We start from the raw sequence: 24,452 nt of genomic DNA on the forward strand, positions 1-24,452 counted from the left end.
AAGGTCCCTTCCAACCCAAACCATGCTTTGATTCTATGATTCTTTTTTATATCAAGCCATATCACCAAGCTGAGCACCAGGCACTAGCCCTTGGAAGAAGCATCACGTCCCAGATAACCTACAACTACCAAAGAAACTCACCTTTCCCATGCATTAAGCAGCCCACCTGTGCCCAATGGCTTTTTATATCCACATTTTGGCCAAGAAAAATATATTTACATTACATATATATAAGAAAAATATATTACGAGTCCCGTGTTTCAGCCTAACAAAATATATTTTCCTTTGGTCAAATAAATGAAAGTATAAGAAACCCTGTTGTGATCTGTTCACAAGACACAACCACTTCAAAAGCACTACTAAAGGTTAAAAAAAAGTGATTTGGGCCAAGATTTGGGGTTTTTTTTAAATATTTTTGCTTCTTCGTGGAGCCTGAACACAACACAGCAAACACACACAGTTTGAAGCATCTGCAAATACGCTATCATGTGTGCTGTGACCTCTTCCAATGCTAAGAGGCACTAGGAGTCTGTAAACACGCCCTTTTTAAATTTTTCTTATTTATTTACACGTTTGCTATGGATCAAAAGAGGCAGGAGCAGGAAAACCAGATCAGGACAGTCCAGAGCATAGAGGCAGGATGCAGAAGCATCGCTAGTGCTCCCCTTTCCCTGTAAACCCTTTTCTTTCTGCAGCCCAGGCATGCTACCCATGCCCATGCGGCTCACCCCAAGCCATGCCAAGCCGGGGAACCCCCCTGACCATGAGGCAGCAGATCCATGGGGACCGGGGCAGAGAGGAAGACTTGTTGAGCCCATAGCCACTGCCTACATGCTCTTAATGCTGTAGGGCACCAAGGGCTCAAAGCAAAGCAGGTTATGATGCACATCCAATGCACCTTCTGCATCTTCAAGACCCCCAAGCCCAGCCCTTGCCGTGCCACCAAGCTCCAGCCTGGTTTTGGTCCCCTTCATACCCCACGCCACTCGCAGCACCGAGGGAATTCTCCATGAAACACGCTCAGGCTGTTGCTCATTGCTTGTAGCATTTTTGACCTTCTAATATCTGAATGCTAGCAGAATTCCTGGTACTAAGTCACGCATTTCAAACAAACCCATGTTTCTTCTGTCTGTGTTTCAAGGCAGGTCATGGTTCAGAAGCCTGAGCAGCACCCAGCTTAGCTCCAAGCCTGCTGGCAGAATAAACTGGGGAGAGGAGATTTCTGCTGACCTGTGGGGCTTATGTTACGCAGCTGTTTTTTTAACTAGGTTTTGTGTGCCTTCCAAGGGTCTTTAGGGCGTCCTCTGACCGCCTCCTTTAACTATCCTGTCTAAGCTTTAAGTGTACTGCATTAAACCCCGCTGTGTCTACTTTCCATCATTATTATTTGCAGTAACAACCTCTCAGCTGCACCCGCACAGCCCCTTGCCCGCACCACTGTCCCCAAAGATTTCTGCCCACGCTGGGTCGGTCCCCAAATGCCACCGACTCAGTCACCTGCGCCGGCCTCCTGGAAGAAACCGAGCCTTTAGCCCAGGATGATGGGGGGGGGTTGCAGCCACAGCAATGTCAGAGATTGAGCTGAAGAAAAGGTGCTGCTTTGCAACAGGAAATTACAAGACATGTCATAGCACTTTTGATTATTTATTGCTTTTCTGACCCGCCAGCAGCCCTGGGGTTATGCCTCTTGCTCCATCCCGTCTGCAACTCCAGGCAGAGACGGCACCGCAGGAAGAAAGGGGAGAAGAGGAGCCTCAAAGAAAGCAAGAGCCAAAGAGGGTATTTTGCTAATGCATTTTGCTAAGGCGATGGGTAATCCTTTGCAACTTCGAGTTAGTTGAGCCAGAAACCATTTCTCACATATATATGGATGGCACACTACATGTTGCTGAACGCCAAAAGCCACGTGAGCAGGAATAACTCATCAATACCGTCCCGTTAACTTAATAAAATGGGACAGGACTTGAGAATGAAGACTCCTGGACCTATGGTCCTGGTCTCGCAAATGCTGGGACTGGGATGGCCACAGCTTCGCGCAGCATCCTTGTTAAATGCCACTGGATGACGCAGCAACAATTATTGCAATGTCATGTTAAGCAACCACATATCACTACAGATTACAAAACAAGTTTTATTAGCACCACTGTGTTTTCAATTGTATTTTTAGTTGCAATATTCTGACACTCAAAGTGTAAATGACGTGTTATCATATTAGTGACGCTAATGATCCTACGGTGCGTAGAATGTATAGAGAGGTTTTACAGCACTACTGACTGTCCAAGTGCTGGTAGCTTGGAAGAAGAAGCTTGGTTTTTTTAATTCCAGTTTGCATCAAGCCCTTGCGCTGTTCCCTTCCTGAAGTAATATAGTAGTTCACAAGAACACCCAGTTATATGAAGCAGAATGTGATGAACCAGCTATTTTCTGGCTGAATACGACCAGTATGGTCAGGCAAAAGGAAACAAGACCAAAGAAACCAACTATGAAAAATCAGAGAGGGAAAATGTGGGACATCCCTGATAGAGGCGGCAGCTGCATCCCCAAAAAAGACCATTAATTCATAAAAGATATACTCAGTGCTATACAAAGAAGCTGTTCTGGTGCAGTGTGCTGAGAACCCGGCTTTCCCATGGCAGGATTTGTGACTTCCTACAACAGGAGATGGAGCAAAGCCAAAACCTCAGTGAAGCCACCTCCCCAAGTCCACGACCATCAGAGCCTCCAAATGGTGTTAATTCTTCATACTCGATACGATGCCACATGCACTGATCATACCTTGATGCCCTGGGGGCAAAAACACCAGGGACCTTTCCTACAGCACTAAAATATCCTTTAATTGAGGGCATGGATGAGGCAGAGGGGAGAAAAAGATGTGTTAAACTGTTACTGGAGGAGTGAAGGCTGCTTCTAGTTAGGTATTTAAAGCTTCCCTACGCTCAGAAATACGAAGCTTTACCTTGACTTGACTCTCAACCTTATATAGTGTTCACTTTCTAAATAAAATCCCACTTGATTTTTTTAAAGCTGGTTGGAAATTAATCAACCGCCGTCTCTGCTGGGCTGCCTGGTTGCACCTGATTGCATCACTCGTTAGCAATGTGCCCACCTCCAGCACTGGATTTAACAAGAGCGCCCAGGTTTGAGAATCCCACTTTTACTGTGTTAGGAAAAATAACCTGTGCCCGTGGGCTAAGAAAATATATTCTCCTTTGGTGAAATAAATGAAAGTACAAGAAACCCTGTTGTGGTCTGTTCACAAGACAAAACCACTTCAAAAGTGCTGCTGAAGGTTAAAAAAAAAAAAAAAAAAAAAAAGTGATTTTGGCCAAGATTTTTATTCTTTTACATATCTGTTTTGCTTTTAACTAAATGCAAAGAAACAAGGCAGCAGCTTACTGTTTGGGGTGGGGAGGGATACAGAAGGAGCCAGCTGGGATAATAAAGCCTATATAATGCTATTTACTCGCCGTCCAGCGGCAGGGACGATTTTGCCTCTTACTGCCTCTTGTGGGAAGGAGCTGACCATGAGCGCAGCTTCTGCAGAACAAAAAGCAACCACCAGCAACAGGTTTTCTCTATTTATTTTCTCTCTCCCATGTCAGCCCTCCCCTGCCAAGTTCATTCTCAGACACACCGCAGAGCAGCACATTCAAAAAAAATCACCCCACGTCTGGGCCGAGTGGTGTTCCCATCAGCAGACGAGAAGGTGTGATGAGAAGCCACCAAGCCATGAGATGATGGATGAACCAGCCAGGACAGCTCAAGGACAATGTAGCAGGCAAGTGGAGGGAAGAGATAAGCTAGACCAGCCTTCCCAGCTCCTAAAAAGATTTGTCCCGTTAAAGAGCAGGACGTACAATGGGAAACTACTGGAAAAAAGGGTCAATGGGAATAGAAGGAGGACAGGGGCCACCTTGAGTAAGTGGACTTGGCAAACATGGCACTACCTGCTCCCGCCATGCGTTGCTTTAGGTTCACCATGACAGTGAAAGCGCAGCTGCTGAAGCTAAGAAATACAGCGATTTCAACTCAACAGAGGTAACTGAGTCTAAGCTTTGAGGTCAAAGATGGTTGAACATGCAAGGGGCAAGAAAGCATCTGCCCTCCTTAGGTAGGAGAAAGCATCTTCCTCTGAAAGACACGGCTGTGACCACAGCGACAGGAGGCACTGGAGGGGGAAAATGGGTGAACCCATGGCAGGATCTGTCCCATCAAATTGGATTGCCCTAACGAAGGTCGAGGAGGCTCAAAATACAAGATAATTAAGAACCAGGGAGCAAGCTATGTCTTGCTGCAGAGCAGCTACGGATCTACCCAACAGGCTGCGAAGCCTCCAGCATCAGGCTGGTGAAGATGGAGGCAGCAAGAGTCTTTGAACCAGCAACAAACGAAGGAATATGTCAAAATTGCTCCATGAAAACCAGATGGTGGTCAAACCAGACGCAAGCCAGGGGGAACTCCGAAGAAAAGCCTATTTTATTTTTGGAAACGGAAGCTGCTGGCTTTGAGTATGCATAACTGCTAAATCAATGCAACCGCCGCTAACAGAGTCCAAATGGCTCTCTACCTTCCAGAACAATTTTTAATGAATTGCACAGAAAATTAAATACAGAAAGAAAAGTGATACAAGTCTGTTACAAAAAAAAGAAAAGGAAAAAAAAAAAACCACAAAACAGGATTCAGGCTGTCCAGCTGCAGACACAAAACCATCCTTGGCTTGGGAGAGGCAAGAGAGCTGCAGAACGATCTCAAGACTCAAAGGACGCAGTGGTAGGAAGGGAAGACTATGCCTAAGGAAACCCTCTCCAGATATCTGCCCCTTAGCTGCCAATTATTTCTGATTTAATGGGACTAAACTGGAGAAAACCAATGGGTACCAATGATGGGTGTAGGGAAACAAAAGCGCAAGCGGGTAGAGGCTTGTCCTGTGTTCGTGCCAAGGCAAGCACAGCTAGCAAAGGGGTGACCGCTCTTCTACGCTGACCTATGCCAACCCAGCCAGGCACCTGTGCTTCAAAACCTCTGCCGCCTAACCAGAGACCAGGCACATTTCTCCTGGGGCTGAGGGGATGAATCCCACCCCTGGACATAGAGCTGGAAAGCCACCTGCAGCCCGCCAGAGCTCGCCACATTTGCCAGGGCTTACACGCTCAAAGCCAAGATGACCTGCAGACCGTGTTGTCCCACCTAACTCTGCTTTGGAGTACTCTGAACTTATGTTGTCAATTTATTGAAGAAACACCACGCAACCGAATCTGTCCCCTACCAGGCTGGATACTCAGTGCTCCACCAGCCAGGGCTGGATCTCCTCCTCCTTGCTTTCCTCCCTCCTGCAATGCTCCTTTCCTCTCTTCCCTCTGCAGCTCCCCATCCCCTCTGCACAAGCATGAAGCTCCAGCACAATGCCAAGGGGTGAAGGAGAGCAAGAGAAAGGACTAGTGCCACAACATCCCTGCTTGAAGGCCAAAAAAACTCACCACAAACAACAGCCTGGATGCTCACCAGTGCCTATTGTTTTCGCAAACTATTTCTTGCTGTAAGTTATAACAAATTATAAGCCTCCTAACTAAAGCATGCGACGTGCGTGCCGGAACAACAGCTAGTCGCTCCAGGACAGCTTGTCTGGGAACAGGACAGGCAAGAGCAGCTTCACAGGGCTGTCCTACTAAGACACATCAGACGTGATTTGGAAAGACCATCTCAGGGGAAGATGAAAGCTCAGTTTGCCTGGGTCACCCATGCTCTGCTATCCCTGTTCAGGCTGATAATTAAGCTCACAGAACGGGTGTTTTCATTGCAAAAGAGAAAGTCCACCTTGGCTAAAGTTGGGATAACACCTCAGCCTTGAATTCCAAGTCACTACTAAATACTTTGTGAGGCTAGCAGTGTCCAACTAAAACCTTTTAAACCCAAGACACTTGGCTCTTTCAAAAGGCTTTTTCTTACAAAAAGATCTTCTCCAACTCAAGAGGGCAAGGTCTGGGACTCCTCTCAGCTACAACTCCTACCTGTCCCCTCCCCAGAAGGTGAGGGCACCCTCTGCCCACCCAGGGGTGGAGGAAGATGCCAAAAGCTCAGTCCCACCTGCAGCAGAGCAGCACCCAAACCATGCTAGCACGGTGGGACAGTCTGCAGCAGCCAGCGCTGCCATGCCAGCTGTGCTCATGCGGCATTAGTCAGTTGGCAGAGCACGCAGGTTCACTAAAGGACAAATTTTAGATGTGTAATGGGTCATCGCAGGAAGCTTACAACTTGGGTAGTGGAGCTGCAGGACCTCAAGACCCTGCTTCAGCATAAACCGTGAGGAAACCCCAATGGCCAGTCCACCCTGAAACACCAACACTACTGAAGCACATGCTACACTTGAAGCCAAACACGCTTTCCTGTCCCTCAGCCTTAGCTACTGAAATGTAAGCCATCAAAAGGATGCTGAGAAAAGCTTGACATGCTTGGTGGTGCTGACCCTACCGCTTGTTCCTGTGATGCCAAGAGGGTAAAGCACCGGGTCTGTTGGCCATCACGCCGCGTGTCGCCTCCATTATGGGTTTGGTTGTATGAATCAGTCCACAGAACCTTACCTGAGTGCAATCCTCCGGCTGGAGCGGGCTAAGGCGCCTGGAAGAACCACATTGAACCACCACCTGTGCCCTGCTGGGTGTCCACCAACCAGCCTTTGCCACACAGAGTAAGTTTTCAGCATGGGAGAAGATATGCACCGCTTCCTCGGAGAGCGGGAATGGCGTGCACAAGCCCAGGCTGAAAACTTACCCCGCTGGGGAGTGTGAGTGTGTGTTGCAATGGGTATGTAGCAGTGGCCAACACTCCTTGTGGGTTAAGGAGTTGGGAGTGTGTGAGCCCTGTAAGCCGAGGACTTACAAGTCCTGTGTATAGAGGTATAGAAAAAGATAGCTCACTTAATCCTTTCATGCCAGGAGTTGGGATTTTCCCGGAGCGACGTCCATTGCCGGCAATGGACGCACCAAAATAACGTCGGCATCAATGAGTTAACCACCTCTGTCCTCTTTTCACCTATTATATTGCTCATGCATCATCCAGCTTCCCAACCATCTTCCCGTTTCTTCACCGTATGCACGCTATGTCCTCTCCCTTCTTCAGCACGGAGTTGAAAATGGAGTTGAGAAAAGGAGACACATGGTCAGCTCCTTGCTGCCCTGAGAAGCTAGATGGAAATGGTTGAAATTACAAGGGGGTCATCAGCAAGACTGGAGAGGACATAGCTTAAGTTACGAGGTTTCAGACCCTCCCACCCCCCCATCCAAGGCCAGTTATTGCAGATGTTCCACCACTCAAAACAAAACCAGCTTTTAAAAAGCTTGGATGTGCTGGAGAAGGCACCTGGCTCTCTTGCTTCTGGGGTGACTGAGTTTTCCAAGGTGACTAACCATCCCCTTCCAGCTAAACCATTGCCCTGCCACCTTAGTCTTTCCTTTTAGACACCAGCCACCTCCAGGCTGGGCTATGGTGGCACCTGGCATCTTAACAGGTGAGAGTCGGACAGAAGCAGTTAACTCTTAGTGCCATGATAAAGTCCAGGACAGAATGAACCCCCCGGTCACAGTTTCCCCACAAATGCTTTACAGGAGAGAAATGAGTTTTCACAGCCCCATGGCATGATTCTGCTTTTTTGGGTTGGATTTTCTGGGATTACTACAAAGCTAGGGCTTATGAGATACAACCCCATTCCTCCAACCAGACACACGCACTGCATCAGGCTATTAGCATCCTTGCAACGACCTGAGTTTAATTAGTAAGTACACAGAGAGGATGTGACTCCACATCTTAAATGGCAACTGTGACGGGTCGTGACTCCACAGCCCGACCATGGGCTTCAGCAAAGGTCTCTAGATACCCAAGGCTGAGCTCCTCCAAGCTCAAAAGAAAACACAAGCCTTGGTGATAAAATGACACTGTCAGATCAAATTTGCTCTCAAACCAACATTTTGGAGGAGTCATGGGTTTTGTAAAACTTTCACACTTTTCATTACTGTTTGTCAACATTTTTTCTGTGCTCTTTCAAGTTTAAACACTGCAGCACGTGATCCTGGAAGTGAACACGTCTGGCTGCAAACAGAAGACTGGATATGGGTAGTCCAAAGCAAGTCTATCTCCAAAGCAGTGTAGGACTAAGACTTGACTTAGCTTTCAGATTAAACAATCCCAGGTATTAGCAATAGATGGAAAAGGACTTTGTTTCAATTTAACCATAAATTCAACATGACAGTGTCACTTCAGTATAGAAAATCGTGATGCCCACACAGATTTTAAGAGTCTGCAATTTAAAATCTAGCAAACGATCAGATCCACTTGATAAAGGGGGGGGGGGGGGGGGGGGGGGGGGAACAAAACCAAACACAACCTAACTTCTCTATAGAAACATACTTTAGTTGTTTGTACAGTAAAGTCTCACCTCTTCTCCCACTAAGATTTATGGCACAAATGATATATCAAATTCTGCAAATGTTCAAGAGTATCTGATTTTTCTGAAAAATTCAGAGATTAAGGTAAGATTTCTCTTTAGTCTTATGTAAATCTCTAGATACGTTTTATAAATGCTAATGTTTGTAGCTATGGTTGCTGAATGGTACAGGCAAAGGTTCACGGACTCAAAGCTTGCTGCAGTCTCCTCCACCTGCGCGTGGTGCTGCAGTATGTGTAACTCCCATTATTTTTATTAGCCTCTTCTAAATCATTACTCATTATCAAATTCAATGGGTAAATAAACTCTTTAGCTACATGATGCATCGTAAAACATAAATTTGCTTAAAGACTACTTCCAATAATTAAAACTGGGCGGACACTTGATTAAGAGAAGGGCAGAAGACCCTCCACAACCTTTTCCACCAAGCCCACACCAGGCCAGGAGAATGGCAGCACCTTCAATTCCTTTGCTGGATCCTCAGCAAATGCTGCTTTTACACTTATTAAAGTGGCTCCCACTATTATAGGCTCCCACCCCTCTTGCTCTCAAATATAATATAAATAATATAATCCTACAGAAGCAGCAGAAGGGCAAGGAGTTTCCAAAGACATAAAGAAACCCCAGGAAATGCCTGAAGCATTGACAGGCGAGTTACTGGAACGTCATCCTGTGTCCCACCAAAAAAAAAAAGCTTCGGCTGAAGATCGAGCAGCCAAATTGGCCCCCTAACACTGCACGGGGGCAGGGGCCTGATTCTGGGGGAGAGAAGGCAGCCTGCAGCCACCAAGCCCTTCTCTTAAAGAGGTTATCTGCTCGAGGAAGACCTTGATAGGAGCGAAACAGTGAGCAGCCGCATACTCTAGCGGTCTTTAAAGGCTCAAATAGTACCCACAAATCTGAGTATTTACCTGATCTAAACACCAACCACAAACACCCAGAGACTAACCCAGCACTAAAACTACAAACAAGAGAAAGCAATATGGTCAACAGACCGGTTTCTGGAGGCTCTATGCATTGCAGCTGAAAAGCAGATGTTAACAGGACAGGAAACACTGATGATCTTGCAATAACCGAATTTAAGAGTAGACGGTCTGTCAATTGTTTCAACGTTGACGGGTACTGGGCCATTTCAACCAAAAATGCTCGTGGCACTGTTGCTGGCCTCTTTTTGTGATCGGTTGAGAAGGGAATCTCAATCCCCTTACAGCTGCCCTCCCCATGAACAGCCTAAAAAATAACTGGATGACTAAGGTGTCTTTGTGGTGCCCAAATGGAATTATCTGCTGTTTCCAGTGTGCAACACACCGACGCCTGGAAATCTACTGTAAGTCACGTACAGGGCAGTTTGCAATGAAAGGATATATATAGAAAGCACCCAGAGAAGCCCTTTTGCGTAGAAAAGGCAATCTTAGCTGTCAAACATTTACCAACATGACAACAATTTAGCCCTGTTTGCACTGAACCGCAAACAACTCTGCATTTTCCTTAGCAAGAGCAGAGGTGCTGTAGCTTCAGGTAGGTGCCTCTTACCTTGAGCTCTTTCCAGCTGTCGAGCAGCCTGGTAGCCAAATCGCTCACATCCACAATTTTGTCTGTTTGTTCTTGGCTTCTCTCACTCTCAACATCGGATACGCCTTCCTCTTCGTCTTGAGATGGCGTTTCCATTGTAATGGGCTCTTCCAGCTTTGCACCATTGCTCTCTTTGACCTCCGCTTCAGGCTCAGCCTCCAGCTCCGCCGCTTGGGGTTTGCTGCTCTCCACTGGCATGTCGACGGTGGCTTTCATCTCCTGCTGCTGCTGCTCCTCTGACACCTCCATCGGGGCACCCTCCAGCTGGTCCAGGTCCTCTTTGCCCTCCTTCCCTTCCAGCTCACTGGTTGTATCTGAGATGGCACTGTCCATGCTGTTTTCACTTATGATTTTCAGCCTTCGAAATACCAGCTTCTTGGGGGTGTCCGTATCACCTTCCACGCTCTGCTTGGTGGAAAGATCTGGCGTGTTGAGCGGCGTGTGAGCCCGCGAGGTGTTCTCGCTGGAGTAGCCGTCCCCTTCACTGAGCTGCGGGACAGCAGTCTTGGTCTGAGCCCAGCGCTGAATAATGGGAAGCACTTTGCTCTCCTCCAGCATGTTCTTGGTAGGTATAGGCAGGAGCTCTAGTGTCTTCATGATCTAATTGCAAAGACAAAAATCACATTGTTAGAGCCATTAGAATTTAAAGCCGTCTCCAACCTGGAACAATTTCCTTTTCTCAACAAGAAGTAACTCTGAAATATCGATATGATGGTGAGAGGTCACGGGTCAGGGATAGCAGCGTCCTTTCTTAAGGCTGAACTGCAGTGGTGAACTTCTGCTGAGAGCAAATAAACCGTGAGTGGGTGGAAAACAGAGAGCACGAGTATTTAGCAATTAAAATAATTTAGCAATTAGTTGCAATTAAACCGATTTCAAAGAGCTCAGACACAGTTGGCCATACCCATTCCTAGGACAATCAATACAACAATACAGCAGTTAGATACACTACATGAAAGAAAACCTGATCAGAAACGTCAAGATTTATCAGCAGTCAAAACAGAAGAGACTGACCCAAAAGAGTTTGCAAACTAATATCAGGAAAACTTCTTCATTGCTTGACAGAGGTGCTGTGTGCTGCAGCAGAAGCTGGAGTGTTACCGGCATCAGCGGGAAGGAGACAGTCTGCTGCTCATGGAGCTAAACCTTAAGCACAAAGAGATACGGACAACTGGGGAACTCCAAACCACAAGACAAGGCGAGCATCTCTGATACTGATGGCACTTCCAGCTGATTTAATTTTGCCAGAAAATGAGGCTGCTGCTAGCACCTGCACTCCCAGTACCACAACACGCTTCCAGCACCCAACAAGGCAGTCCCAGGAACAAGTGTCCTCCTTTAGACACTGGCAAACACCCGGAGGTACCAGGTGATGAGACAAACACGGTACCAGAGCACACAGCACAGCTCATGCTATAGTGCTTTCCCCTGGGGACCAGCCAAAAAACTTGGCCTCAACTGGGTTGTGTCCAAAGCCTGCATGAGAAACAAGTTATTGAAAAGATCTTCAAAATCCTTTTACAAAACCTGTCAGTAGGAAGAGGCATCATGGGCAGGCACAGAAAGAAGCACCAGACGTTAAATAAGCACAACCTTTCCAGGATCCAGCAAGTGACTTCAGCAAATTCTCTCCCAAGACTAGATCCCAAATCCCTGTTTTTGAAGCAAGAGACAGCCAGTGCTTATACAGGACTTTTCAACTTGCTTGCTTTCAAAACCGGCCCTCCAGGAGTTAAGGACAGAAGACGGTTTTACGGTATTACGCTAATTTCTGCCATGGGCACCCGATGGCCAAAAGACCATTTCTCTTAAAACAATGACAGTTTTTTAAAAAAGAGGAAAAAAAAAAAAAAAAAAGCAAAGTGTGATCTGGCCCCTATCCCAAGCCCCACTTGCAACTCAGTAAAGAATTACCTGGATTTTAAAAGAATATATCCAATCCACAAAACCTCAGCAAAGTTGACAGTGTATTGTGACCAGATGCACCGAGAGTGGAGACGAAGCCACCACTACCGTGATTCAGTTTCCCTCTTGAAGCTTGGGGGGAGCAGCTCTGGGTTTGAGATCAACAAGGGTGAGTGCCTGAACCTATTCCAGGGAAAAACCAGAGTCTAACCTTAACCTGACCGTTCATTTCTCCAAAGCTAGAGGTCAAAGATGAGTCAGAGGCAAGCTACCTAGCAGCTCTGCAATGCCATGGCACCTGTATGTCAGGGAGCAAGGAGGGTAGGCACTATATGTACAAAAATCCAGACTTGAGACTCCCTTGGAGCAACAGTTTCAACATGCATAAAGTGGGATGGATCCTACCTACCTCAAAGAAGAAAATACTGCAGTCCCAAAGGGGAATAGCTCAGCTCCCTCCTAAGAGCAGTTACTGCAACACATTAACTCAGTCCCTGTAGATTTGGTCTCAAAAGATCTTTCTGCAGCCTTGTGAACAGTGCCTCCCCATACGGGGGAGAGGAACGTTGACTCAGCAGCTGTCAAGCACTTCTGCTTTGGCTAGAAGTACTGAAAAGCCACATCACATCAGCAGGAGAGAAAACTTGAGGCACGGGCTGAATCCATGCCCTGTACACGACATGCATGGCCCATCAGCAACAACACGCTCTGCACAGTGCAAGGCAGATGAAGTACAGGCAGGTCTACTCAAACCCTACAAGTCAGCAACCTCTAACTTAATGTCAGAGACCCCTAAACCGACAGCACGGAAGTTTTCCAGTTATTTACAGTCAAAACTTTGTCTAAGGATGGATGAAGACTAGGCAGTGGAAACAGTGGCTTTCCCACGGAACACGTTGCTGAGCAGACAGACGTGCTGTCCCTCTCACCACCAGCATGCAGGCACTTCAAGAGAAGTGCAGAAGGCATCTTGTTAGACCTGATATCAAGCTAGGCTCCAAAAACCTTCAGGTATCCTCATCCCACCCCAAGAGCTGAAGGCTCACAAAAGCACACATAGGCAGGTCTTCATCTTCTGATACTGACAGCGCCCATTTCTCAGAGGGAACACCTGAACCCACGGTGTTAAAGAGGAGAAAGGCATGAGTAGGACACGAATCATTTGGAAACACAAAGTACCAGCTTGGAGAAAAATCATGCTGAGCTAAGGAAGAAGGGTTGGGTAGGATTGTCACCACTTCTGAAAAAGAAAGAAGTCAGCAGGAGAAGAGGTACCCTGAGCTCTAGAGCTCACATGGCTTGTGCTTTCTTGCTTGGGATGCAGGACTGGGTGTGCCTCTCCAAAATGCACAGCAACCTTCTTGTAGAAGCGTCTTTAATAAAGGAACTTCCAGATGTCTTTTTGCATGCAATGCCGAGGCACATACAGAAAACAGAAATATTCAAGTTCCACTTCAGACCATCAATACCTCAAATTCCCTGCGTGGTTCAGTATGGAATAAACAGCAATGGCAATGATCTTTATTTAAGTCTGGCTTGTGTTGCTAACTCAGAAATCTAAGAAAAACCACAAGAGCAAATTCTTTCCATATATTAAGGATCTCCCTTAAAGCAGAAGTTTTAAGGCTGTAGTTCTGAGGATACCTGAGTTTGTTTCCATGAACACTTGGCATATAATACGTATATTAAAAAGAAAAAAGAAAATCACCATGCTTCTGAGCAATTAGCAATGCTGCTAGGAAAGCTTCAAACCCAAGGCAATTACTGACCTCCAGCTGCAACTTCAGGTTGTTAGCAGTGCTTCCTCTCCCATCGCCCAGCTCTGTCATCCAAATCCAGAGGAGAGATAAGCCGTGACACTCCAGGAAGGACTTCAGGCAGGACTGTGAGTGCGTGTTCTGGATGAGCCAAAGTTAGAGACAGTCCATGGGAATGGTCAGAGACTTACAGGCAAAAAACCCTTTGATTTCCACATGCTAACATGGCTAACTGCTCAACTGGGCTTATGTTACCTGTCAAACTCATTGCAGAAGCCAGAACTAGGCATTTGCCAAGATCAGCGCACGTCTAACGTAATTTAAGTGGCTATAACTGCTGGGTTTGGAGCAATAATGTATGCAGCGGAACCATTATAACTGTTACCTGGTGGACAGCCCGCATTGCGGAATAAAACTTAACAAGATAATGGGTTGCACAGAAAACTGGCTGCAACTCATCTGCACTCAGAGCTAAAAATGCAGGATAATCTTGGAGATAAGACAGCTATGATTTTATCCTGACAAACTACTCATTTACTCTCTAAACCCTTATGTACGAGGAATGTATTTGCTTCTAGAAACGGGCATTTTGCATCACCACCCAGGCCAAGTACCACCGATATAAAACGAGCAAAGGGTGGAGATAACACGTGATGTATAAAGCGAGCAGAACTGCTTGGCTCACGCTTGGGATGCTGGCACAAGCGCAAGACCGTTCTCCCACCTCCTCCCTCTTCCTCTTAACAAGAGCTCCAAGGACATTGCTTTAACAGGACGTGGATCCCTCCCCTTCAGCTGGGTCCTCCTCACCTGTATGAGTTTGAGGCAGGTGAGCTTCTGCTCCAGCGTTTCGATCCGAACCATCAGCCGGGATAAGCTGAGAACTTGGTTCTTATCGGAGAGACCCTCTCCGTTCTCCAGCAGTGCTTCCAGCTCCCCATCCACCTACCACGGCCAAAGAAAAACAACTCTCAGGTTGTGCCAGGCTCATGTCACCCTATGTGATGGCAGAGATAATCTGCTCCCTTGGCTTTGAGAGCCAGGAGAAGCCTCTTCCAAGCAATTTGCCCATATGGAAAAGAAGCCTGGCTTTAATTTGACTCAGTGTGGTTGGGTTTCTTTTATCTGGCCTATTATGGGGGTTTTTTTAGACCTCAAATCCCATAGAAGAGCACACTGTTCCCACCAGTTCTGTTTATACTGGGGACAGAGGGCAGCCAGTTGCACTTCTGGCTGGCACACATGCAACAGGCAGGAATCCCCTGACTCCACCATCCATTTCCCCTAATGAGTGGCACGTTTTAGATGTATACATCTAATGCTGCGTGAAGGAAATTCCAGGTGTGTACACCAAAATACTCCCAGTCGCAAGTTTATCTTTTCACACAGGAAAACAGATGTGCACTAAGATATTATCTTTAATTGCAGATAGGTTTACTTCTTTAAATACCCAACGGGTATTTATAATCTTTACAACAAAAGGTGGATTCCTCTCCACGCAGACACCAAAACATCAACGTTCACAATTCAGCCTATTGCTCAGTGCCACCAATTAGCATTTTAAAACACCTTATAAATAACTTATAAATAATTTCTTGGCTTCCTGACTCTCCGATACAGTAAATAAAAATGAAGCTGGCATTTTTAAAGGTAGTTCTCCCAAAAGAGCAGGTAACAAGTCTTATCTGTAGGAATAGAGGCTTATATCTTCAAGGACAGAACAATTACACCTTGTAGGAAGCAAAAGGAACCCATGCAGTTTCTTGCCGCGGTCTGCACCCAAGCAAAACTCCTTTTGACTGCTTTGCTCAGATTTCTCTGCACAGTTTCCTACATCTACCATGTGAACCCATCCCTGCAATTCAGTGTGGGGAGTAGGTTCATAGAACCACTTGAGGAGGATTACATGCATGAAAAGCTGTAAAAAGACTAAAAAAAAAAGTCTGGATTTAAGTTACATATTTCATTCACGTCCATCTGCAAACACAACTGTAACTGAAGTCAGCGCAAATACGACACATGTTCATACAAGTTCCTCCTGGAAGCTGACTTGCCTCTAGGCCAAAGCAATTAAGAGATTCAAATTTCACATCCCAGCCTGGAGATGGCAAACATCTGTGCCCTTTCAGCTGTCAAATTTCAGGTAATGTTGTAAATGGAGAAGCCGGTATTGCCTATCGTTCACTGACATTTAAAAATCATGCAACACAAACCAAATTTTTAAAACCACATAGAATTTAGTATGCTTTTTAGTAGCATGCAGTATTGATGACCAGGTATTTTACCTGTGAAAGTCCCTCTCCAGTGGGACTTTGTGCTAAGTAACCCAGAAAAAGGAAATACAGATTTAACTAAACCCCCAAGAAAACACAAGTATTGAGGGTCCCTGTGAAAGAAAATTATACAAATACATCCATAGAAAAGATGAACCTTGAGGTCATCATGAGTCACTGATCACAGAAGAAGACTAGAGAAGTGACCTGAAGACTCACATAGAGAGGATCAAGCCCAGGGTCAGCCCTTGGTTGCTGCTACTCTTAGAAATAAATAAAAACACACATAGAAGGGGGAATCAGACTCACCGAGTCCTTCTTACGGGAGCGCTCCTTTTTCATTTTTCCTCCGGCGGCTCGGATGCTGACCCTGTTCTCCCCTCCCAGGTAACCCCGGCAGTTGGCCGAGCCGCAGAAACATTTCTGAGCCTCTTTGCTGTTGGTGGGCATAAGCAACAGAGCAGTTTAATAACAGATCAACTGCATCCGCAGCAAGTTATTTTACCTTACTCTTAAGTGCATCCTCAGAAGAAAGGGACAGCAACTTTTCTGCATGGCAAGGCCTTTCTGGCCACTAAAAATTCAAACAAAGTCTTTATTTCTTTTACATAGCTACTGTGATCCCATGTTGTCTCAGCAAGACACCAAAGTCTGCTTCACTTCCAGGCTCTTTGTAGGTCAAGAACCAAGAACCAGAAAGGAAAAGGTGGGGCTGTTAGGACTGCTAACTTCTTACCACACATTGCAATCAATATATTTCCTAATGAATATATAATCAGGATTATATATCCATTAGAAAAAAGGCTTGCATTTTACAGCTCAAAACAGAATAAAGAACAGGCTGAGGATTCATGGAAGCAGTAAGATTCAGGCAGAAGATGGTTTTTTGCACAGATATACAGCCATAGAGAGCAGAAGAGATCTAAATTATATTATATTCAGGCAATATTTCTACAAAGCCTCTGTATTTTCTACTTGACATACTATAAATTTTAACCTATGTGCCAAAATTGCTTCGGAGAATGGGGGGGGGTTGGAAATGTGCATAATCCACTGGAGGAACGTGGCTCTGCAGTACTAACAGCAAGAAACAGGGAAGCTCATCTGCAGGATCTTCTACGAAGCAGAATGTGAGCACAGAAAGGACAACCAAGAGATCAGAGCTGGAAAACTCCAGTGAGACGAGACTAGATATGCTGAACTCAAATATGCGAGATATCAAAGTGAACCAACACAGCAAAATGATTCTCCATCAGAGAGGCCCTAACAGAGCCATAATATGAAACCCTAATAATTTTGACTAAGCCATATACAGATAAAAATAAAATTATGGGTGTATAGACTGCATATTACATGACATTCCCCAGCTTCAGAGATATTCCCACGAGCCTAGAAGTCAAACAGGCCTTGCTCCAAGAGCAACCAGAAGGGCTGAGGCTAAGTTTGCCTGCCTTCCTGCGAGTTTGCACCAGGAACAGAAAACTACATGACAGCATCTGATACTCTAGCACAAATAATTTTATAATGCAACTAAAAATTAATCTCTGATTCTCCTCCTTATAGAAAGAGCCATAGAGTTGCAGAATGCAGGATCCAGAAGGAAGAGGCACTCCTTAAACAACTGTATTCAGTAAAAAAAGCTTAGGGATTATAAAACGGATCTAAAATTAATCTTATAATTACATGTTGCTTCAAGCATGTCAGACGCTATTTAGTGCTCATCACAATAAAGAGAGTGAAATACTTTGCCATACACCTGGACAAGCAGTAATATAAAAATATTAGGCTCAGGTTTAGAGAAGGGAGCCAAAGCCCACGCTGCAGCTCGCACACCTGCACTTCTGGAGTCGGACAGGAAGAGGGAACATGCTATCTGTTGGGGTTTTACAGCTCTGCAAGTATTTGCAAAGTCGTAAAACAGGGGTGGGTGGGGAAGAAGAGGCATTATTTAAGGGTATTGCAAAGTCTGGAGCTTGGGTAATTAATAATTAGACAGAGGAAAAAAACCAGTCAAGATAATTATCTGGGAAATTTCCACTGGGGAGAGATGGTATGAAGTGGAACAAAAAGGCAATAAAGTGACACTGGAAAAGACATATTAAATCAACAGGCAATTCCTCTCCCAATCTCTTGTGTTAGAAATGGAAGAAACTTTATCCAGGTAGCTTTTTATATAGTTGAATTCCAGTGCATTTACAACTGCTCTGTTAGACAAGGCTTTGCAATGGATTGTTTCGGAGCAGGATTTTTTCATTGCACCAACGCTCACAAAACCCCACTTCCAGCAGCTTAAGCAGAGGGAGCTGAAACGTACCCGTATCTCTGGAACTGGTAATCAAATGTCAGCTCTGAGCCCGATGGGACTAGTTTGGTGGTGAAAAATCCAACTCTGAGCTGCCCATTCACAGTCCACTAAGGCAAGGAAAAAACAAGATGACAACAGTTATTACAAAAGCCAGGTCTGACTCTGGTTTTGCTTTAAATTAACAAGACTAATCCTTCAAACAGCATCACCAATAAATTTAAAATTTGTTAACTGGCTCAGAAGTACTTGCCCATTTCAAAGGTAGCTGTTTCCATTTCACTAAGTTGCAACAAAAACAACAACAAAAAAAACCAAAACAAACAGACATAAAGGAGAAATGCTTTTCCCTCTGAGCTTGCTAAGTCGCAAGGCAGTGGAAGTGAGAAGCCAGCAGCTTTGATCCAGCAGTTTACCTTTTGTGTCTCGCAGTTTGGTTCACAGCTGTGGTTCATAAAACGAGAGCAGTTTCCTTTCTGGGTAGCATCGATTATCTGAAAAGAAAAGAAACAACTACAGCGAAACAGCCTCCCTCTCGCTGCACCAGGCAGAAATATGAAGCAGTATAGCTACGAACACCACATGTTTGAACACAACCCATGCAGAAGTCATCACCCTTTCCTGCTCCAGCTATCAACCTTATTTGGTTTGGAGAATGGGTTTTATAATGATATTAAGTGCCCCCAAAACAGAAGAGCACAAAGCAACTGGTACATGGTTCCTAGTTTTCATTGCAGGTTAATACAGAGTTCTTCAGTTGGGCGGGGATCCTGAATTTTTAGTATCTCTTTCTGACATGGTACAATGACCATGAGGGCTGGGGAAGCCGAACATCTCTGCCACATGCATCGTACTCAAATAGAAAGGTCGTCTCCTGGACCAGTGCGTTCTCCCTTTTATAACTGGAAACACTTCTCTGTGCCCCCTTGTGATCACGTAACAACCCCACAGCAGCTACAAAAATTGCATACTTTGGGGGAAAAAAAGAGGAAAAAAGCATTCTGAGTATTTTTAGCTCATTTACTGTAAAGCTATGCAAAAAGTCTTGACAGAAGAGACAAGCAGAATATGATATTAAATTTCTATTTATACACTTTGTTCTCAGCGAGGGAGAGCCCATCGCCCAAGGTAAGCAAGGCTGTGCTCTCTGCGTCGCAGCTCCACAATCCCATAGAGCTGAAGCAAAGATAAATAATTAAGTACTTCTGGTATATAAATATTTCAATGACAGTAATTCTGCACATAGGGATTCCACCAGTTAAAAGTGTCCCAATTTAATGTAGTTCTGTGAGCAAGGGAAGAAGGGAAACATGGTTTATCGGTATGTCTTCTAGACTGGTTTACTTGGGCATCCAAAAAGGTTGAGTTTGGCTTGAAGCATCTCCCCAAGCTGGGACACAGACACAGTTTCTCTCCCACAGAGGTTTGCTCATGTGGAAGGGATGGGCCATACTCCATCCGTTCCCTTGGGAGGACAATTTCTCCTCTCCAAGGACACTGGGATAGAGTTAAGCTACCGGACTTCTGTTAAACCAGGTTGAAACTGAGCAATGGGTTAAAAAAAAAAAAAGTAAGGTATGAGAACACAAAGCCAGCCAAAGTTTCCTTTCCTTAGGAAAACATTTCTAATAGATTCAGGACGTTGCTTAGTGGGTTTACAGGGAGTTGGCACTGTACATAAGCAGGGCCTCCCTCAAAGCCAAGCACAGCAATCACGCTGCTCACCTCGTCATTCTTCAGGGCCATGAAATAATAGTGAATGTTCTTGTTCCGGGCATATTCCTTCACACGAGCCTTGAACTCTTTGTGATCCAGCACTTCTCCACAGTACTCCAAGACAAAAGTATTGCTGCAAAATCCAAGAAGAAAAAAGCATCACTCTGCTTAGCCACAAGCAATAAACACCAAGGAACAGAAAATAACCACTGCCAAGACAGGCTCTCTAAATACAACTTGCAGCCTGGTCATCCTGGTGGTGTAGCTATGATTAGTATATGCCTTAATCTCAGGCAATTCTGATTAATGTATTTTTTTATGCTATCACATGGGCAGGTACATCACAGTGAAAAGCGCAGACACAAGAATAAAGCTCCCCTTCAAGCAGGGTTTATTCTATAAAAGAACAAGACCTTGGGGGTGATGTGAAGAGGAAAATAAGGAGTATTAAGAGAAGGTACTGGCAGGTGGTTTTCCTCAATTGAAATGGAAAGCCCGTCTGCACCTTGCTGGTCTGGTAGGGGAAATGAGGGGTCAATAAAATATCCTTTTTAACTGTAGGAAAGCTGAATTTAAAAGCAGAGATGAAAGAGTTACCCCTACACTCAGACACAAACCTCACAAATTGTATTCTGCAGCGCAGCCGGGCTTTAAACCCTCCAGTCTACTAAGACACATTGCGATAAAGCTTTCTTGATATCTGTCCTAAGTTCTCCCTTGCTTAATATCACCCTGAACCCTTCAACTTTTTCCTTGTGCTTAACCAGGAGAGCACCAGGAAAGCAAAAGCTCCTGCCCAGCTCCACCCAGACCAAGCATTCAGTGTTTTGGGCAAGTATCACTCACCCCACTTCCTTCCCATCGTTAATCCCAGCCCCTCGCACAGTACCGTAGTGGCCTTCCAGCCCACGTGTATAAACAACGTCCATCTTTCCCCATCTCCTTGTCCACCCAAAAAAAAAGGTTCTGGTACACTAATCTGCTCTTTCAGCCTATAACTCAGCCGTATCTTTCTCCTAGATGCCTCCCCAGCCTGCGTTTAGCAGATACCAACATGAAGATGTCAGCAACAGTCTTCTGATGACCTGCTGCTTAGTTGGGTTAGCTCCCCTCAAATTCCCGACCGCAAAACTCCAAGGCTGGGCAACAGAGGTGCAGTGGCAGGACAGCAAGGAGAGCTGAGCTAGAAATACCTTTGAACAAACCCACATCAAGTGGGACAGGTCTCCTTCTGGGTGTACAACCTATCCACCCTTTGCTGGATTTGTGAACATCCACAAACTGTCTTCTGCTGGGATGACTGTCAAGAGAAAGTTTTCTTCTCCTAAGACAAGGTTTAGCTCTGCAGCAATGTTCTGCCAGCCTGCAAATCTCTCTCCAAACAACAGCTTTTCAGAATAGCACACACAGAAACAAAAGCAATATTCCAGCCAGCCCCAGACTCAAGTCACCCTATCAAGTGTTGAGGAACTGTATCCAAATCCCTTGATATGCACAGGCCAATTGCAGCAGATACTTTTGCTGCTCCTGCTGATTTTTTACTCTCTTACCCAAGATGCTCTTCACACAGTTATCTCCTTCCCATCTTTCTCAACATTCCTGATCCCAGGCCACCTAGCAGACACGATGCTTGCTATGGGGAGCTGTTCACTACCATCCATAACTTTACTACAACCTCCAGACCTTGTCTTCAAAAGAAATTCCTAAAACTTTAAATAAAACTGGACCTGGTATTTCCACAGAGGGCAGCAGCACTGCTTCGATCCCCATCACTACCACTTCCATGTGCACATGTTATTCCAAAAACAACAGGACCCTGCTCTTGCAAAGGTTAGGTCCAGCAGCACCAGGGACTCCCCAGGTTATCTGGTGAATCTGGAAAATCAGGAGCCAGAAAAGGCCACAATGCTCACCCTCTTCTTAGATACAGTTGCTGTGCAACAGAACAGTGATGGAGAGCACTCACTCATTTTATCACTTAAAGCTGTTATCTTTTACATAAACACAGTGTGAAGGCACTCTCAGTTAAACATATTGGGTTGAAAACGCAGAATTGTTTTCACTGCATTTTAGATAACTTGGCATACCTCTCTAAAGCAATCAAAACTCTTCCCCACATCCTCCTGTGAATTAGTCTCATACATTCAATATAGCAGCAAAAAAACTCTGCTGTAAGACCTATAGCTTTCTTAAGTGTCAGAAACACTGCTGGATTCCTCAGCAGAACTCTTTGTCTTCAACAGAAGCATTAAAAAAAAAATTAAAAAAAAAAATAAAAAAATCAGAGTTTCCACGGAAACTCACTAAAATATCCAGAGTCACAGAAAATCTTTGCACAATTAAGTTCTAGCCAGATTGTCTTGAAGCTCAGTCTCTGGTGTGCTTGAGGCTGAACAGACTCACCATGCCCATCCCACAGCCTTTTGAGCTGAAAATCAGAGCCTGGTGAAACTCTCAGCACACAGCACTGCTTCCCCACGGCAAGACACTCCAGCAATTTCTTCTACAAAGTCTGTTGTTCATCTGCAGAGCAGCACAACCAACTTCTGCTCGCCCTGCGTGGATCTGAGAGGACACCCACACCCGCACAACCTGCACACAAATGGCGAGGTCTGAACCTGGGGGAGAAAAATCCACCCAGGTCTTTCTAGCCGTAGGAGCGTGGCAGTTCACCGCAGCCACTCTCACCTGGAGACACCTCCTGCCTTGCTCCCTTCTCCCAGCAAAGCCCATCTTTGTCTCCTGCCTATCCTGCTCCTTCCACTGCACCTTGTGCTTCAGGCCCCAGCAGCTCTTTGAAAGTCCTCACTCCTCTCTCCTGGCCTCATCTAAAGCTCTTTTTGCTACTGGGAAAGCACTGGCACAGTGAGAAAGCACTGGCTCAGCAAGGCAGAAGGCAACTCCTTGACTTACCCTACCTAGTGAAAAGGCAGTCCCATCTCAGACCTGCTCCTTGCACACACACCTACAGAGCAAAACGTACACAGCACTATTTTTCTTCCCAGCCACGTTCACTTTTTGAGTACAACGGTTTCCAAACAGGATCGTAATTCCAAAAATATCAGCATCCATCCTGCTGCCAACGGGTTCAAGCACCGCGCAACCCTTGTGTTCCAGTCCCACCAGCTTCTTTGTGCCAGATAGTGTCGATAAAGGCACTGATCCAGGCACAACAGGCAAATATCATCTGGCCTGAGTGAAACAGAGACAAGTCAAAGACAGACTCGGATCTGTAAGCATGGATGATGTCAAATCAGCACTCAGAAGTACAGCCATTAACTAACAACAGGCTAACAAGGGAGGAAAGATCTCCATGGGATCTTCATGTAGTCCAAAGGGGAGGAGGGGGAGGACTCAAGAAGAAGGTGGGAAGAGAAGGGTCTTGCAGAGGTGGGAAGAGAAGAAGAGGAGACAACTGGAGCGTGTGCTCCTCTGACACCATGTAGTGGGGACAGAAAAAGAAGGGAAGACAGACTGAACACAAGAGGAAGACATTGTATGACTGTCAGAAACCCTAATGAGAAGAGAGCAAAACCAGAGTGGGAGATCTAACATGCAATTAGCCGATATGTAGGTGCCGATAACTAAGAGGGACACCTGACAGAAGACAAGGACAGTATATAAAGCTGGAAGAACCTCAGCAAATCTACTAATGTCAGTGAAACTAAGAAAATGCAAGTAACTTATTTTCCCTTCACAAGGGAGTAAAATAGCACAAGGACGTCATTCGAAGAGCAAAGGCTTACGATGGCAGATCTTTGGCAGCTCTCAGCCCCCAGCCTTTCTTCTCAGTGAGGATCACTTCAACATCTGCATGCTGTTTCTTCTGGAAGCGCCTGTTGGAGCAGTAGTCGCCGTTTGGGCACCTGGAAGAACTAAGGGAAGGAAACAGAACAAATCAATTCCCAGCAGGACAACAGCAATAACAGAAATGGCTCAGATGGGAAATAGATACCAAGGAACCATAATAAATTCAGTGTAAAACCTTCAAACATGTTTTGCTATAAAAAGCATAACCATCTGACTGTCAACATGCAAATGCAGACAACTTATTTCTGGAAGGAAGATAAAAACATTTGGAATGTGAATGCCACTGTACTTCTAAGTCGTACAATCAAAATGGGATGAACTGGCCTCTTCTCCCCACGTTTTTACAAGTTCTTCCCCCAAGATATCCCCCTTCCCCTACATCTACTGCCTGGACTATTAAATTAAAAACAAAGGGCAGGGCTTCTGCCAGTTAATTTCTCTCCTTCCACCCCAGCTCGTGACAATCCTTGTGCCAGGGGGTGAATCCCACTAAGCGCCCCGTCCCCTGCCTCCCACTCACAACGGAGCTCCCCCTTCTCCTAGCCTCTTCCAGGAGGGAAAAGGAGACAACAGCCTGGTGAGGCTCTGGGGAGTGGAGAGAGATGCAAAAGGAGAAATGAGAGGAAATAAGGATCTCAAGTAGAGCTAATTTGCATTTCTGACTCTCTCCAACCATGCTT

General features: G+C 45.6%; 1 protein-coding gene across 2 annotated transcripts in view; it reads right to left on the minus strand.

Annotated features, from left to right (window-relative positions):
* Positions 1 to 24,452, minus strand: part of SETD2 (SET domain containing 2, histone lysine methyltransferase) — a 69,354-nt gene that overhangs the window by 18,234 nt on the left and 26,668 nt on the right. For both annotated transcript variants that reach the window (XM_030007619.2, XM_041122089.1), the window contains exons 5-12: positions 23,709 to 23,837; positions 19,972 to 20,095; positions 18,663 to 18,740; positions 18,259 to 18,356; positions 16,254 to 16,380; positions 14,482 to 14,616; positions 13,684 to 13,812; positions 9,971 to 10,609 (exon numbers count right to left, since the gene is read on the minus strand). In XM_030007619.2, coding sequence (XP_029863479.1) covers positions 9,971 to 10,609; positions 13,684 to 13,812; positions 14,482 to 14,616; positions 16,254 to 16,380; positions 18,259 to 18,356; positions 18,663 to 18,740; positions 19,972 to 20,095; positions 23,709 to 23,837 — 1,459 coding nt within the window. The remainder of the gene's footprint in view (positions 1 to 9,970; positions 10,610 to 13,683; positions 13,813 to 14,481; positions 14,617 to 16,253; positions 16,381 to 18,258; positions 18,357 to 18,662; positions 18,741 to 19,971; positions 20,096 to 23,708; positions 23,838 to 24,452) is intronic.

Source organism: Aquila chrysaetos, chromosome 3, assembly GCF_900496995.4.
Source record: "Aquila chrysaetos chrysaetos chromosome 3, bAquChr1.4, whole genome shotgun sequence".
NCBI classification, from domain to species: Eukaryota; Metazoa; Chordata; class Aves; order Accipitriformes; family Accipitridae; genus Aquila; species Aquila chrysaetos.